The following is a 16777-nucleotide window of genomic DNA, read 5'->3' as shown; positions in this document are numbered from 1 at the left end:
GAGGACAGTGGAGCCATTCCTCCGTACTGACTGCTGGTGCGGGTTCTTGTTTTCCATGTTAAAGGCAAAACAGGTGATCCCACACTGGAGTGTTCACGTAAAGAAGGAGTTTGAGAGTGCTACTCTGCCCTGAACCCACACCCTGTGGCGCTGCTCGGTAGCTTCCCTATGTGAACAAAGCACTCGATTAAGATAATTATTCCAGAACCTGAATGGTCCATGCAGCGAAATCATCAGGAACAGCTGATCCGAAACAACTGGGTAAATAAATCCTTGCAAAATTATGGTAAAAAAGCCACTGTGCCACTTGTAAGCTTGTTCATTGCTCCAGAATCACTTGAATCCTTCCCTGAATTTGATCACATTCACCTCAAATGGCCTCGATCTGCATCAGTCCAAACACAGTTTTTTCTGTATTCCAACATGGGGCTTTGGTCACTGTGGAAGGTGACAAAGTTTGCCTGAAATACGTGTGATATTTTACAGTCATCAGGAGACAAAGCTCTATGTGTTAAAGAGCTTACGGTCTAATCTTTGGACACCCGCTGGTAGGTGTAACACCATCGCAACAGTACAGAGAAATGAACCCCAGTGTGGGGAGGAGTCTGACCAGAAAGCAGAAGAGCCGGCATCTGCCAGGAACGGCTTGCCAAAAGCGGTGTGTGTCCATGCCACCCGTCCCTTCACCAACAGGAGGGGATCAACCGGCTGCCCGGGCGTGGAAATACCTGACAAACCCCCTGCTGTTATGCCTTTTGGATCTTCATATCTGGTTGCTTTCTTACAGCCTTTGACCCCCATCATGGCCTCTAATTTAGAAGTCATCTTCCTGTTTCTTTCGTTGCTTCAGTGTGGAGGTAAAAAAGCGTTTTTTTATTCCTTTTGTTTACTCTCACGTTTATTCATGTTAGAGAGTTTCCAGCTGCTATCTTTTGCTAATTTCCAGAGATCCCCTCTAGGAATTTGCACGCTGCTGCTATTTCTGTCTTTTAAGCATTTCAAAGCTGAGAGAGAGAATCCTCAAGAAAGGAGGAACATGGGAGAAGGGTTAGATAACCTAAATAAAATGGTTTGGCTTTTTCCCTGGCATGTTCTTCTCAAGCTAATGGCTCCTGGGATACTGTGAGAAGATGGATCTCTCCTCTGTTTTGTTACAGCAGTGCGTAGCCATGTCTTGTATAGAAACTGTATTCATGTGTGTTCTGCTGGGTAGAGATGAGAAGAATGATGAATGATTTTAAAAAATAAGGCCCAGAAGAGACTGCTTGGGTTATCACTCCCACGCTGTCTGCAGGATTTTCTGTTCCTTCTTTCCATAATATTGTATCTAGTATACACAGGACTGTGGACTCACAACGCATGAGCATGTCCCTTAGCTGTATCTCGGTTGCTTTTACAGCTAAGAACCTTTTTCTAGTGATGTAACCTAAGCTCTTCCTTACTCTCAGGCTATTGTCCCTGGCTAGGTCATCTGTATAGGATTTTCGTTAACGGGTGTTATTTCCCGGCAGTTCTTTCTGGACAGTGGCCGTGCCCTGCCACCATAATTGCTCCCCCCCCCCCCCCCCCCCAACGCTTCCTCGGTGCTCGGCGTTCAGCAGTGCTAGGTCTGAGTTGCCTTTTCCGAGTCCCGCTGTGCAGAGGTGATGCTGCGATTGCGATGCAGCGTTAGTGCACGATGACAGGAAAGCAAGCCTGGCTGTGCTCTGGGACAGCTTTAATGCCTTGTTATGAGCCTGTTCATAGATGCAGAACCCCAGGGAATCCCATCAAAAGCATGTATGAAAAAGCCTGCCCAACCCCTACTTTCTCTCTATACTTTTTTTTTCCCCTTCTATTTTCATGTCTCTGAAAGAATCCTTCATTTTGTAAGAAGACTTGTGTGTAAGTTTCCAGTTCCCTTTTTTAAAGACAACAGTGGTTTGCATGGGCCTCCTCGTAAGTTGCTTTATGTGTGGTGTTACGTCAGCTGCCAGACGAATAGATCCAGAGACTGCCTGATGTTAAACCCAGATTTGGCTGGGAAGCCAAAGAGGTCCTGTGCCCCAGGCTCCTTACTAGCTCATGGCTCACTCTTAGCTTTTTTAATTTTTTTGTTAAACAAAACAGGGAGTGAACTATGGTGTGGTTCCCCACCTGTGCTTATTCATCGCCTCTTGGAACTCCCAACATCGTTGCCTATTGAACTGCAGTGAGAGATTACTTTCAACAGCCCTGTCTGTGTAAGGAGGAAGCACACAAAGGGCATGATCTCCCATCTCTCTGTCCGAGATACTGTCATATAGAGATACTTAAGATCTGCAGTCTGCTGCAGATAGTTCCTGTAGCTAGCACGGAGCCCTGTGCTTTGCTGCCCATTTACGGCAGCAGAAGTTTGGAGTGATTAAGCTGTGCCTTATTTCTCATGGCCCTGGTGCTGGCCCCTGTACAGAATATGCAATTTCCTTCCTCACTTGTGCTTCAGCTACATGCAGTGCCACCAGTAACACCTGCCTGCACGCAGCACCTGCACTGGCATTGCATGGGCACACGCAGACGGCCAAGCAGAGGTTTGTAACTAACTCAGGAGTTTCAGGGGATGTCCAGCTAGCGTTTGTCTTGGAAAATTGCTTTCTATTCATCCGCTGTAAATACAGTCTCACACCACTGCAAAATCGGTTTACTTCCTGCTTCATTTCCTGTCTTTCTGCGTGCTGGCGTTGTATGGAGGAGCTCACAAGGGAAAAGGGGAAGCCTGTGAATGCAACAGGCTATCGCAAATCACACAGCAATTACCTAAGAGATGTGGCAGATCACAGAGGGCACATGCTCTGAATCACTCAATTTCTGACAAGGGCCAACACTGCGTGCTACGGACGTGCTTCCTGACATACGGTTATTTTCACCGTGTGATCCTGTCTTTGGGGCAGCAGTCCTCTCCTGAATTAAAGTGATGTTAGGTGGCTGCTAACAATTATTACCCTTGCAGGGGGAAGTGTCCAGGTACAGCAGAAACCTCCAATCCAAGTTGCACTGCTCAAGGAAGGAATATCCATCCCCTGCGAAGTCATCTTTCCTTACATGCCGAAATACACCAAATTTGCAATCTCCTATTACTGGATTAATTCACTGGGCCAGAAAACATCCATCTATAGTAGGTCGGAAAATGTAGACATCCCTTCTGGAAAAGAGAATCAGACTGCTACCATACCTTACAACTACCGAATCATGCCATTTGAAAACACCCCTTCTACTGGCACATACTACTGTGAGGTCAAATGGAATGACATCCAGGAAAAGGGAAAGGGAGTTTTTGTCCTTGCAAGAGGTGAGTGAACAACCAGAAAGGAAAGGCAGTTGGTTAAAAATCAGCTGGATCTGGCTATGAAAAGATGATCTTTGCTCTTCCTTTCCTGTACCCAAACACACTATAAAGTCAGATGGGAATAATACTTTATTCCCATTACTTAATGCCATCAGAGTTTCATGCACTTTACACAGGTGACCTGCACTAATGTTCCCAGTGCACAGATGGGGACATGAAAATGCAGTGATTTTTATCTGCCCTGCCACAGCCCCTTGGGAACAGCAGGCGTAAAGTCAGGGTCTAACCAGGGAGCCTGGGCGCTGGGTCTGAGGGTGCTTTTAGGTGTCTGTGTTCAGAAGGCAGTGTGGTTTGACCTTTAGCAGTGTGACAGAGACGGCTGAACACAAGGTCAGTGGTTAGGGCGCTCACCGTAATCAGATGTACAGGTTAGGTGGTTACTGTTAGGGGCTCACCATAATCCCTCCCCCTTTTCCGTGCGGTACAAGGGGTCAGTTGTTCTGTTAATGCACAGACTGGAAAGCAAGGGAGAGCTTCAGGTCATGGTATGAGGAATGTTATAGAAAAGTGATAAGGACATGCGTGCTGCTGACTGGCTGGATTTGCATTACTGAATGCTGGATATGAAAAACTTCTTAGGAAGTGTAAATGCAAAGAGCCATGACAAAACAGCTTTGCTACACTGGTCAGAGGATGCCTACAGTACCCACCCTGCTAGTCTGTGTGGTCTGTGTGCTTTCCACAATGTGTCTTTCTGCCCCTGTCACTAAAGACCTTTGCCAGCCTCTAACTACCACCTTTCTTGGCTCTCATAGTTACGTTACCCCTCTCTGATCTACATGAAGTGCAGCTGCTTATATCCTGTCTCTTTTGTGTGATTCTTCAGCTGCACCCTGCTCTCCGTTCAGTCAGACTAGGTTTTGCAGGGTGTGTGCATCTGTGCCACTGTATTCTGCACTGCTTCTGTATTTTAGCTCCCTTGGGGCTCTTTCCAGGGCTGGAAATACAGCAGGATTGTAACTTCCACTCACACTATGAATCTTTTGCCTTCTTTCTTACAGGTACAGGGTATGTAGAGACCTCTTATGGGTGGGAAATCCTTGTTACCCTTACCGCTCTTCTTGCTGCATTGAGCATCACTGCAACAGCTCTGCTTCTGTGGAAGAGAAAGGCAAGTTATAACAAAAAAAAAAAAACAGTACCTGACACAACCCATTCTAGGAATTTATTTCACTTCCTTCTAACTTGGCTGGATTGGACGTCCCTGTGCTGAAATTTTCCATGCTGGGTGTCTGCTTCAGGTTTATTTTCTTTTTTTAAGTTCAGTCTTTCTGAGAAAAAAGATTACAGGAAAGACAAAATGAGTCATTGATTTGTCCATTAAAGAAATTCTGGTAATCATTTTGACTCTGGCATGCTCTGCTTTAGAGCAAGGATCTGGCACAGGGCAAGAAATCACACTAGCAGTGTGCTGGCCCTAGGAATATTCAAGATGGCCTTCTGGTGGGTCTTTGGACAGCTGCAGTTTGTGCATGCTCAGTGGTGGCTCTTGTCAATTTAGCAGCGTAGTTGTCTAAAGGAGCCCCTGCAAGGCTGCCTTTCCGCACAGTGCGAGTCAGACAGGTAACATCCCGTGCACCCAAGCAAGGCTCTTGCAGCTCTGGTGGCAGGAGGAGGGCAGGACTTTCCCTATTTCTAATCATCTTTCAAGATGAGGGCTACTCCAGTTCAAGGGCACAATCTGATTGCAAGGAGACGGTGCAACTGCGTTGCTGAGCCATGGCTTGGGCACCATAGAAGAAAACAATCTGCAGCATGGCGGGGATGGGGACCAGAGCCTTTGGTATGTGTTTGGCAGAGAAAACATCTCCCCAGTGAGGGGGGAAGGTCAGGACAAGGATCCCAAGGAAGCCTGTGCGGAAGTCCCAACTAACTGGAAAAAAGAGAGAGACAGGGACCTGAGGAGCAACCTGCTTCAGCTGACTCTGCTTGGAGCAGAGGGGGATTGGACTAGAGAATCTCCAGAGGCACCTTTCAACAGCAGTGATTCTGTGAGGCTCGGGAGGGAAACTGGGACTGGAATACGGAGCGAGGAAGCACTGGAGCTTGGAGGAGGATGTTAAGACTGGACTGACAGGGCTCCTCAGGTGAGCAGACCAGTGGCACAGGTTGGGACCAGCTAGGTAAAGAAGTGGAAGCTGGGATGAGTAGCTGAGGGCAAAGGGGAAATCAGGAGTGGGGAAGGAAGGGTGCAGAGAGGAGGAGAAGAAAAGCCAAAAGCAGGGCTGAAAGATCTGGCTGAGACAGGGGCCCTGTGGAAAAAACTCTGGAGTCGTGATACTGGAATCCCTGTTGTTTGGGGAAAACCTACTGCTCCTAGTACTGCCGCTCTCAGGCATTCAAATCACATCCTCTGCATTCTTCCAGAGATCGCAAGCATGGCTTAAAAAAACCTGATGTCTTTTAGAACAGAGTTTGGGGATTGTTGTTTTCTAGGTAGAGTATGCCCCGTATTTACTCTTTCAAGCTGCTCTCTGCCACCGCAACAGCAGACTCTCTGCTTGCATTTTTATGTGGAGGCTGTGCTGCTGGTACAGTCCTATGACTCCAAGGAGCATCAGGCTTCAGCACACACAGTTAGAGATCATGAGGTTGAAAACAGAATGGCAGCAGTTGGCAGACCTGCTAATCTCGTGAGATTTACCTTGCAGGCAGTCTGATGGAGGGGGAAGGAGCGTAAGCGGCAGAGTGACTAGGCTGGAGACAGGCCCCTATCTCTGCTTGCCTAGACAGTGTCTCCATGGGGATGAGGAGCAAGGCACTGTCACGACTTGCCGATTGGCATCTCTAGGTTTTGAGGTGGGCCAGCATGTCTCAGACCTACAGGCTCTCCTTGGGGCGCGAAGAGATCGTGCAGTCATTACATTTGCCCCCCTGCAGAACACAGCCCATATTTCTCACCACAGCTTGCTCAGACCTGCTGGTTTAAAAATGTTTATCTTTAAGAGAAGCTATTTAGCATCCTCCTTAGTTACTAATGGACTGGAAAGCAGTTCATCGTTTTCATGTGATGTGAATATAATCATCCCACTTCTTTCTGAATTAGAACAGAGACACTTAGCAAAGCCTTCTGCCTTTTCTGCCTGCTCTCTTGCTTGCTGAGTAGGGCTAACCCTTATCTGTGCGTGAATGGTGCATGTTCCAGGAGAACTCATCCAATGCAAGAAATGTTTCAAAGGAAGAGACCATTTTCCTTCAACTCCATGCTGGACTTGCACATTAGTGTGTCACTGACTATATGTTATCACTGATGTTGTCTGGTGCTCTTCTCTAGACTCTGCGTATTAGCAAAAGCTTCCTGGCCAAATCCTGATGAAAGTCACTGCATTTTGCCTCTCTGAAATTCCCACACACACTTTGAACAGGGCCCTGTTTTACTCTCTGTCCTACAGTATTTTTGTTTGGTATTAAATAGTTAAAGCCTCTGTCCGGCAGAGTTTCAGCAGTGGAAGTGATTTCTATGTATGCACAGGGGCCGGTTCTCCCTTCCACTGCTCCAGTGTAAGTCAGACTCTTCTGTTTTACCCCGTGGTGAGGAAAGGGACTGGCCTGCATTCTGCAGAGGGTGCCAGCACTCTTTGCTGTGGAAACACTCAGGGGGTGTGCGAGCAGCTGGCTTTGACTTAGCACTGGTGTTCTCTTCATCTTTGGGGAGATGGTGTTTTCTCCATATGTGTCATTTGGTGTCTTGTCCTGAGCAGGCGTTGTGCCCTAGGAGGAACCGGGTAAATATCCTGAGACAGAAGGTGGAAACACAGCCGCCTCCAGCCAGCCCACCACCACCACCACCTCCTGTCTATGACGTGAGTACCAGAATCACCCTCTGTCTCTTCTGTCCGCATTGTGGTACAACCCACCCTTTCCCTGCCCTGCCATGGTACAGACAACGCTGGTATCATGATGTGAAACATAAGCAATACCTACCTACCAGCCTGGTACTGGTGACCTTGCTCCTGTGCTCTGTCCTGCGTAGCTCCTCTCAGGACTGTGCATGCTGCATGCCTCCATCCTGGTCCCACTCGTGACCTACCCGGTACCCAAGCCTTGCACCATGCCCACTGGCAGCACCTTTCCCTCTGCCAGCAGTGTCGCAGCACAGAGCAGGAAGTGTGGGGCCAGAGAGGGTTCCTGGTGGTAGAGGTAAAAGGGTCTCCTCTGTTTAGAGTTCCTCCTGTGACACCTTCACCAGTGTCAGTGTCACAGACTGCTGCAGTCCTGAGCAGGCTGATGAGCTCTCAGGAAAAGGGCAGGAAGAAAATGAAGGGAGTCTCATTTTTTTGGAGCATTACCCTTCTCATTGCATAGATCTCCTTTTTCATTCCCCACACTGGTGAATGCCAACTGCTCCCACACCTCAAGCCCAGTAGCCGCAGTGGCATAAGTAATAGGATTGGAGTGGCTCTCCTGAAATGTCAGGCTCAGAACTCAGCTACCCCAAGTAACCATGACCCCTAATCCTATTTACAACCCATCCAGCTCCATTTAAAGTGGATTCCTTTTTCTCCTTTTACTCCCATGGGAGGGCTGCTCTGCTAAGAAGGAAAGGGTTTTTTTTTTCCCTGTGATCTGTGGGCAAACAAGGAGGAAAAAAATGAAAGTAAGTAGAGAAGGATGTTGCCTGAATATTAGGAAACCTTTCTGACTGTGAGGTCTATAAGGGCTGGAAAAGCCTCTCCGAGGAAAACCTGTAAGCTCTGCTGCATTAATAATTTAAACTAAACAAAGCTAACCTCTGGAGAATGTATTACAGAGAGGAGCACAGCTCTGCCAGGGAGGCAGGAGACCTCACAGGGGGCAGATATGAACGAGAGGATGGGCCTGCCCCCTTCTTGTTTTCACTTCACAAGTGGGGGGGCACCGTTTTGTGGCCCTTTAATTTTTGGAGTAGAGGTGTAAAAGAAAGCACTATATATTGCATACGATATGTTTATTCTGGGCAAAAAGCAATGCTTTGGGTAAAGGAGGTTGCAGGTTATAAACCTTTTCATTTGTATCAAGTAATTTCTTTTTAATTTGGGCTTATAAAAATCCGAATGGGTAGTTTCCTGCTGAAGTGGATGGTTTCTGCAAGGAGACAAAAAAAAAATCAAATCCATTTCTCGCTCAGTCGGCCTCGTCATGCATCCTTAGCTCCATCTTAATTACATGTTTCATCATGTTGTTCTGTTCAGGAGGCCCTGCTAAGGCTAATATAGCAAGCCAGCAGAGCCAGCCCCAGGCGCAGGCAGTCCCGGGAGCTGGCTGGGCCCTCTGCTCGCAGGAGCCCCTCCACCCTGGCCCAGCCAGCCTTCCTCCGAAGCCCGTTCACCGCACACCAGCTCTGTAGCCAGCCCGGCGCGCAGGGTCAGTGGCTCAGCCCTTGTTGGCAGAGCCTCAAGCATCCTCGGGCCATCTCCTGCGTGCTGGGGGTACCAGCCCGCCTGCTGAAGGTTACTTTGTGGTGGAACAGCTGCTGCGGGGCGACTCGTTCGGGCATGAAGCGGCAACTGCGGGCGCAGACATGGCTTGCGGTGAAGGCAGGGCTGCGAGGTGAGGAGGGGAGAGCACGGGGCTGCGAGGGGGGACAGGGCAGTTAACGGGGGAGAGAGGGCGAGAGCCCTGGGATGGACACCCTGCATTGGATGGGCCCTCAGGACAAGTGAGGGGAGTGGAGAGTCAACGAGCCTCCTTTCCTTTGAAAGATGGCTCTGGTGCCCCACTGCTACGCTTTGTGAGGACTCTGTGTGGTGTAAACCCAGCCCTGCAAACTGCATTTGAAATTAGGTGCGTTGTGAAAACCCGCTGGTGTTAAATTGGGTGTTGAACACTTAGTGCATAATTCATGAGGAGGGCAGAAATCGGTGGTCAGCACTGGGGTAAGCTAAGGCAAGGACAAGGGGAGGACAAGTGAGAAGTAGTTCCAGGTGATGAGATAAAAAAGGAGGCCAAAGATCAGGTGACGGGTCAGGAGGCCAGCACGTGCCAGATGTGCTGTCTGTGGGGAGAAGCAGGAGGTCAGAGCCCGAAAGGGAACCACGGTGTCTTGCGGGCCTGGAGCTGGGAGCAGGAGCAGCAGGCGGCAGCGCTGGCCATCCAAGTAAGGTCTGGGAACTGGCTGGTGCAGCTCATTGAATTTGTTATCCTAGGGAGCAGCAGGGCTCATCCCTGGCGTGGGGAGAATCCTTGCACCCCTCTTGCAGAGCCATCCTGCTGAGCATCCCTAGGAGCAAATGCCTTCCCCACCGGGTCTTCTGGGTGCCGCCATTTACCTCGTGGTCCGGCGGGGTGGGTGTACCCAGTGAAAAGCAGCAGGCAGCAAAAAGCACCTGTAAGAAGGGGGCAGCTGGGCACCCCCTTTGTTCCCACTGCACTGCCAGGTGTTCACAGATCTCTTTGTCCTCCTGCAGCCCTACCTTGCTGCACTGCCCCGACTCAAACCTGTATTTTGCTCCGTCTTCCAGCTTAGCTGCCTGGTTAACGAGCAGCTTGAAAATAACAATCCAAGGGACTCGCTTCATCCGCTTTGCACTTCAAACAAGCTTTTTTGAGCAGCAAACAGAACTCCTGCAGTGCAGGCGGGTTCCAGAGCACAGGAGATTTTCCTGGTGCGAGGGAGACAAGGAGGCTGCTTGGGGACGGGAAGGCGTCTGCCAGCGGGGAGGAGAGAGGCCTGTGCTCCTCCGCTGTGACAGTAGCAGGTGGTCAGTGACCAAGTAAAAGTAATTAATTTGCAAATGGCAGTTGGAGACACCGGCTTTCCAACTGGCCAGCAAACGACCAGCATTGTGAACAGCCTCTGTGGGAAGAGGGTTTGTGGAGGGAGGAAATCTTTTTTGGAGGTTAAACGTCAAAAGGATCCTTCTTGCTGGCACGTGGCTTTAGACTAGAGCAGTGAAGGAGGCTGCCTGTCCTGCCAAGGGGACACAGAGCCGGGCTGCTGGGAGGGCAGCACACGGACGAGGTCCTCACTATGAGCATCACAAAGAGAATTGAAAATGAGGATGGGGAAGTGGGATTTTCTGTGTGCTCGTGTGCAAATGCGAATAGTTGGAAATGTCTGCTGTAGGAAAGCAGGTTGTTGGGAGCAGGAAGCAGACAGGTGGAACAACTTGACTGTTCCCAGAGAAGGAGTGGGAACGGGAGAGCCATGTGGTGCTCTGTTCACTGCGGCCCCCTCCTGTCTGAGTGCCTGTTTGTTCCAGGCCCCACTCCCAAGTGCTGCTCCTCTGTCAACTTGTCCTGTTCAAACCATCATCCTGCCGGCCATGATCCTGAAGGATGGTGAGCCTTTGCAGCTCCCGATGAATTGATGGGGGTTCAGGTGATTGGCAGAACCAACCCCCCGTGTTTTGCTCGCCCTCCTCGCTGTTTTGCAGGGCGCCTTGCTCCCTTTGCAAGCTCTCCACTAATACCATCTGCCCCTCTTGCGGCCGGAGCTCCTCCCATCTTCCTGTTGCCAGAGAAACAGCCACCTTGGCAACCTGCTGTCATCCTTGAAACACACATGGAAAAGTCCTCCTGACTGTTATGTTTGATCCTTCAGGCAGATCTGGAACATCACTCAAACTGACACGCATCTCCTGTGACACGATCACCTGGGGGGCCAGCGGGTGCATACGCATGTAGCGCGTGTGTGTGTGTGTTTCTCTGTGTAGCTGCATGGGACCACGGATATGTTTGAGAGCCTGAGAATGTATTGATTTTTTTTTTATTGTTCTTTGCTCACTCTAAGAAGAGAGGAGAGTCTTGGCTTGGAAAAAAACCCAGACAGTAAACAGAAATCATGCTCGATGTAGGGTTTCCCATTTTCAACAGCCCCTGTGCTTCAGGACTTTCAGCCTCACCCCTCTTCTCACCTTTGTGTGCCCAGAACAGCCATAAGCAAGAGCTTGTGGGTGTCAGGCACCTAAACGGTCCTGGGTGATGCAGAGCACTGCCCATTACCTGTGGTCTCCATGGTGCACAATATCCTTTCATGTGTCAGAGAGGTCTTTATTCTGCAGTCTGGGACAATTTGGAGTGGAGGGGGGCAGGGGCATTGGCATTCTTCTCCGCTGCCTTGCACAGGGTAGGTAACGTCAAAGCCTGTCTCTGTGAGCCTGAATAAGGAAGATGATGCAGCTGCACTGTAGAGATTTCAGGGGGAAAGGATTTTCTGTTTGCCAAAGTTCACGTCAGGAACTTCAAAATTTTGGAGGTGGCAGGGGTTCCTAAAAAATGTCAGGCATGAGATAGAGAACAACACAGTGGGCAATTAGTTGTCTTAAACCTAAAGTAATTTATTTGACCCCTACCCTCTTCTCTCTTCCCTGTGCAGTGCTTGGATTTGCAGCAAGTTGATGTCTATTCTAGCCTTGAGAACAACGCAAGCAACCCATCACCCAGAAGGAGTCCTTCAGGGAAGGTAAGGGCTGGGGCCCTGTTTTTGGAGAATTCCCTTATGCTCTGGGTGCATGGGGAAAGAAAACCCGCAGAGTTGCCATGGTCCTAGCAGGCAGTAGGTTCGTCTGCTCTTTCCCGGCTTCCAGTCCCACCAAAAGGGGAAAACGAGATGTGGCATCCGCTCACCCTACCTTCCCTCTTCCAGCAGAACCCTTCCTCCTGCAGCTAGCAGTTCTGGCAGTCCTGGTTTCATGCAGATGCTTTGCTGTATGACATACCCCGAAAGGCATTGAGGGGTTTGGTGTTGCTGCTCCCTCGGAACAGGACAGACCTTCACAGAGAGTTGACCAGATGCTGGCCCCCACTGTTGCCCTTTCCAGATTATTTAGGCAGCTGAGAAGTCCTCCCACGTAGAGGAGTCTGTGCACCAGGGGCAGATCCTGGACACAGCTTCACTCTCACTGGCATTAAGCACCTGAGAGCCATTTCATGATAGCAGAAGGTAAGATGGTCTGAACAGAGGCTGGGCTGATACAGTCTCTGTCAGCTCCAGGGCTCAGGAAAAGGCAGTGTGGGTAGATTTTGGGCTTAGATCTTCTTGCTGGGCTGGGAGTTACAAGTTAGAGACGAGGAACTAAATTCACTCATAGTGAAAGTAGCTGTAACTCGGAATATGCAGGTGCAGATCAGTTGTGGGGGCCATGTGAAGCAACCCAGAGGCCCACACAACCCTGTAGCCTGCCTTTGGCAGGCATCAGCTCTTTCGTAGGGACAAAACTTGCATCAGGCACCCCAGGGTGCATTTCCTTCCTGTCCTCAGAACTTTGCTGTTCTTTTCCCCTCCAGACCTCTTACCTGCTTAAAAAATATATTCACTCCTCTAATGTTGGAAAATGTTCCTGAAAAATGTCTCCTGCCTTCCTCCCACTGATGTCCTGTTGGGAGAGTTCCCCAGGTTGACTGATTATGCAGCGTGGAGCGTGGCGCCAGCTTCAGTTGGCACCATCACTCTGTTTCATGAAAGACAGTATTTCCTGGTGTCTGAGGCATCTTTGTAACTCCCACCTGTTAGGAAAAGGTGGTCTAAAATCAAGCAGCCTCCCCTGTGTCAGAGCTACTTGCCATGTGGTCTGGTCCCAAGGCCACTGGCCTCCTGCAGTTACTGCTGTGGCACCACAGTGGTTGGGAGTAGCAAAGGCTGTGGCAGGTATGTGATTATTGAGGGGAAGGATGGGTTATTTTGTATAGGCTCTCTTATACCCCACTGCATCGTATGCACTGGAAAAGACAGCATCCCTGGTGTTGTGTTCTTGCTGCATTTTTAATGAGTTGGACAAGGAAAACAGTAGGTCTTGATTCCTCTTCCCTGTCCTATTTATTCTTCTGTATACCTGTATCAGCTGCCCCCTTCGAAATGATTGAGTCTCGATGATGAGATGCAGTATGTGTGGGTTTTTCCTTACCGTGGAGCTATCTGGGCTGTGCTGAATCACGTGTGTGTGTGGCCCACACCACTCAGCTGCTGCTTTGGGGCCAGCAGGTCTGTAAAACAGAGCAGGAGCAAAGCAGCATCTGTGTGTGAGTCGGTCTGGTGCTGGTAGTCTCAGCCAGGGCCGGGTAAAGATCAAAGCAGAGACAGGAGAAACAAGGAGAAGAAAGTGAAGAAAGGGGCTGGGATGAGCTCTCATATCAAGAGCAGACACCACCAAGTGTCCTCAGTTCTTGCGCTGGTCAGAAGGAGGGGAAGTGTGAGTGGCAGGGCCCCATGATCTCTGCACAGGGAGAATCTGACTGCACTTTCCACTGCTATTGCAAGCACTTTGATCAGCTTCTGTCTCAGTCATCCTGGGCTGTGGCTGCCTGGAACGCCCATCCTCCAGCTGGCTGTGCCAGAATAGGACAGGGTGTTTTCCCTAAGAGCAATACTGGTGGGCCAGTGGGTTTGGCCTGCGAGTGGGAGCTGGGGCTGCTGAGTGGCAGCTGGCTCTGCTGTGGAGGGTCCAGGCCAGCCCTTGCCATGGGATGCTGCGCATAGAGGGGGAGCTCTGAAGGGAAGCAGGGCAGAGAGCCCCTGAAATGGGAGCATTCGCCTGCTGTCATGCTGGACTGTCAGCCAGCTTGGGTAGCGAGGGGTTAATCCTGCATGCTTTGGAGGTGTCTGCATTCAGCACTTTTGTAAAATGTTTCACTTTGGTGGTGGCAACAGAGAAGATGCTAGTGTAGGTAGGGCTTCATTCACCCGGTGGCATTTCAGCTACTTGCTGTGTAACCTTGCTTACAGCAGGCCTGTGCCACACAGCGCTTAAAATATCAGTCTGTCAGCGCCTTGTCTACACAAGGAACGGTTGTGAGGAATAGACTCAACTGTTGAAGAAACAGGATTGAGGAGGTCAGGGAATTCCTCCTTCACAGAATCCAAAGTGATTTATTTTTTTACCAAGTCCAATTTTCCCTCTCCTCCCTGTCTGACAGCTTTTTGGGGGAAGAGTGACAAGTAAAGGAGCCATCTTTATCCCTTGGGCTGGATTAGTCACGTTCCTCTCTGGCGGAGCAACATTTCTCACTGTAGTGGCTTCCGTTTCAGCAGATCACTTGTAGCCGTTTCTAACAGAACAAACGTCAGTGTCTGCTTATTAAGAATTAATTAATCTTCTTTTGAATAATTTTCCTCCATTTCTTTTTTCTCCTTTTCATCATTCTGCAGACACCTAAGAAGCAAGCAGCTCTAGAAGAATCCCCTGATACATTGTATGAGAATATCTAACAGGGAAAATCTGACCCTAGGTGGACCAGACATCTTTCTGTACGGCAGAACTACTCTCTTACATCCCCAGTTCTCTGCAGAGATCCACAGCAACTTCAGGGCACGACCATGGTGGACTTGTGAACCCCTGGCTCCGTCTAAACTGCCCTTCATTAACAACAGAATGCATCTGTTCAAATCCCACCGGGGCTCAGTCTGCATTGAGGCAGCGAAGTTGTTGTTTTGCAGCAAAGCCGTTTGATGCGAAAGAAAAGCTGCTTTTGTCAAGCACTCACAGGTATCTTGGAAATGGTGCAGATGGGATCTGTGCAGGTTTCTCTCACCTGGCCCGACTGAAATACTTAAATCTCCATCCTCTGTAAATGATAGGACAATCCAGAGACCTCCTTGTTTGCTGGCTTGGTCTTCCAATCCTGACGTGCAGTGGTCCATCCGATCCTGTGCCTACAGCTTTCCTGACATGGCCATCAGGCCTTCATGCATAGTTTAACCGAGATCCAAGCATCCACCTGCCCATTTTTCCTTTCTCAGGAACCCCACAGTGAAACACGCTTTGTCATAATCTGCTAATCCCATCAAGTAGTCACAGATGCCTGCTGTGATCATACTCAGCTGACTGAAATCAGTGCCTCCGAGTAAATGCTTTCCCTTCAGCAATATCAGCAGTATGTGGTGGGGACTGGATGCATGGACAGAGATAAAGATGGAGAAAAGCAAAACAGAGAAAATATCCCTGCCTGGCAATGTGTCTCAGTGGCAGTGCTCTTTCCAGAACAAGGAAGAGGAACAAGGAGGTGGAAACCCAAGGAAACTCCCTTGTTGGGGCTGCGTAAGCCAAGCAGGTCTGGGGCCAGGTTCCAGCCCAGAGAAGTTCAAGCCGAGCTCCCGAATTTCCCGTTACTCTTGGCAATGGGCATTGTTATCGCTCGGGATTTTGAGCCTCTGTGGGAGCAGGCATGGTACGTCTGCCCCACCAAAACCAGTGGGTTTGCCTTGGTTTCAGCTGGCCAGTGTTTCCCAACACGGATATAAGGCTCCTTTACCCCAGCCCCCAGATGTTATTTGGCCAGGTAGACCAGTTCTGAAACTTGGAATGACTGGAGGGAGGCCCTAGAGGTGAATTTTCTAAGCTCTTCTCTCTCCTGTCGGCTGGAACTTGCCTACCATTTGTGCTGATGCATATTCTGGTTCTGATAGGGAAGAGGTTACGTTAAATATCCATATAACATGATCAAACCAGTGGATCAAAAAGCTGAGGCTGTTTTATCTCAGATTAAAAAACAACAACAAAATAACAACCAAACAATACCAACCCAAAATAAGAATATGCAGCATAACTTGAGAGGAATCAGAGAAACCTCTTTAAAGAAGAAGATCAAATTAAAATTGAGCTCCAGGGTCATAGGACCCTCTCCAGTTGAAGATAATGTTGCTATGCATCAGAGATAGAGGCTATGGAAAATGTCTCCGGGGCCTCCAGCCTTCCTATACTATGTTTAAAGAGATAATCCGCTTATTGCTTTGCTCTTTTTATTAGAAGAGATTTCAAACATGCAATTTGGACTTTCTTTAACCACAGGAAAATGCTTTTTCTCTTCCCAGTGTTGAGGAATTCATTTCAGAAAGAGCAATGAATACACAGCATGGCTTATTAGACCCGTTCTCCATTTGTTAAGTGATCACAATAATTATAAATAAATATTTTTTAAGTCAACAAGTTTAGTGTTTACTAATATGACCAGAAAACATTTGTGTTCACAGAAGAATTTACAGAGGATTGTACAGGTATAACAATTCCTTTCTTTAACAAATTTGAAGAAATGATGAAATGAATTTTAAATATGCTGCAGTATGGCAATAAAATATTCAGCAGAAGCTGGTGGATTAGATGAAAAGCAAAAATTTCCAAAATAATGCTGCTTAGTTTTTGTGTTTTGCTTTTTAAATGTTATAAATTCTAAAAATACTGGGTGCTACTGGAAATTTCCTAGCAAGGATCTCATTTTGCAGTGAATTGATTTGTCTTGCCTTCTTGTTACCTTTTTAAATAGTGTGTTTCTTACATTTATGCCTGAAGAATTCTATATATTAAGTACCTGAAGCTGTTTAAAATTAAACATGAGAGGAAGAATGGTATTTTGAATAGAAAAGGCTATTCTAGAGCAGTCAGTGATAAAGTACTGGAAGAATCACACCAAGTTCTGATCAATTAACTGAACAAATAAAAATTTCCAAGAAATACTGGCAAGTCTGGGCTTCTGGGCTGTGGCAAAAGCTTGCCAAAGTCA

General features: G+C 48.6%; 1 protein-coding gene across 1 annotated transcript; it reads left to right on the top strand.

Annotated features, from left to right (window-relative positions):
* Window positions 1-664: 664 nt before the first annotated feature.
* On the top strand, window positions 665-16777 carry NFAM1 (NFAT activating protein with ITAM motif 1). Its single transcript, XM_075429234.1, has 6 exons — window positions 665-857; window positions 2969-3307; window positions 4366-4475; window positions 7066-7167; window positions 11661-11747; window positions 14430-16777. Exons 1-6 carry the CDS (start codon window positions 749-751, stop codon window positions 14487-14489), a joined length of 807 nt encoding a protein of 268 aa, XP_075285349.1. The 5' UTR covers window positions 665-748; the 3' UTR covers window positions 14490-16777.

The sequence above is a fragment of the Opisthocomus hoazin genome, chromosome 8 (assembly GCF_030867145.1).
Source record: "Opisthocomus hoazin isolate bOpiHoa1 chromosome 8, bOpiHoa1.hap1, whole genome shotgun sequence".
NCBI lineage: Eukaryota > Metazoa > Chordata > Aves > Opisthocomiformes > Opisthocomidae > Opisthocomus > Opisthocomus hoazin.
Note: the sequence above shows the minus strand (reverse complement) of the source record. Positions and strands in the feature narration are given on the sequence as shown.

Bases quoted from the DNA above. Each gene is read 5' to 3' on its own strand.
- NFAM1 (XM_075429234.1), top strand. From the start codon at position 749: ATGCCTTTTGGATCTTCATATCTGGTTGCTTTCTTACAGCCTTTGACC. The intron at 858-2,968 runs GTAAAAAAGCGT...TTACCCTTGCAG, and splicing joins TTCGTTGCTTCAGTGTGGAG to GGGGAAGTGTCCAGGTACAG. The intron at 3,308-4,365 runs GTGAGTGAACAA...TCTTTCTTACAG, and splicing joins AGTTTTTGTCCTTGCAAGAG to GTACAGGGTATGTAGAGACC.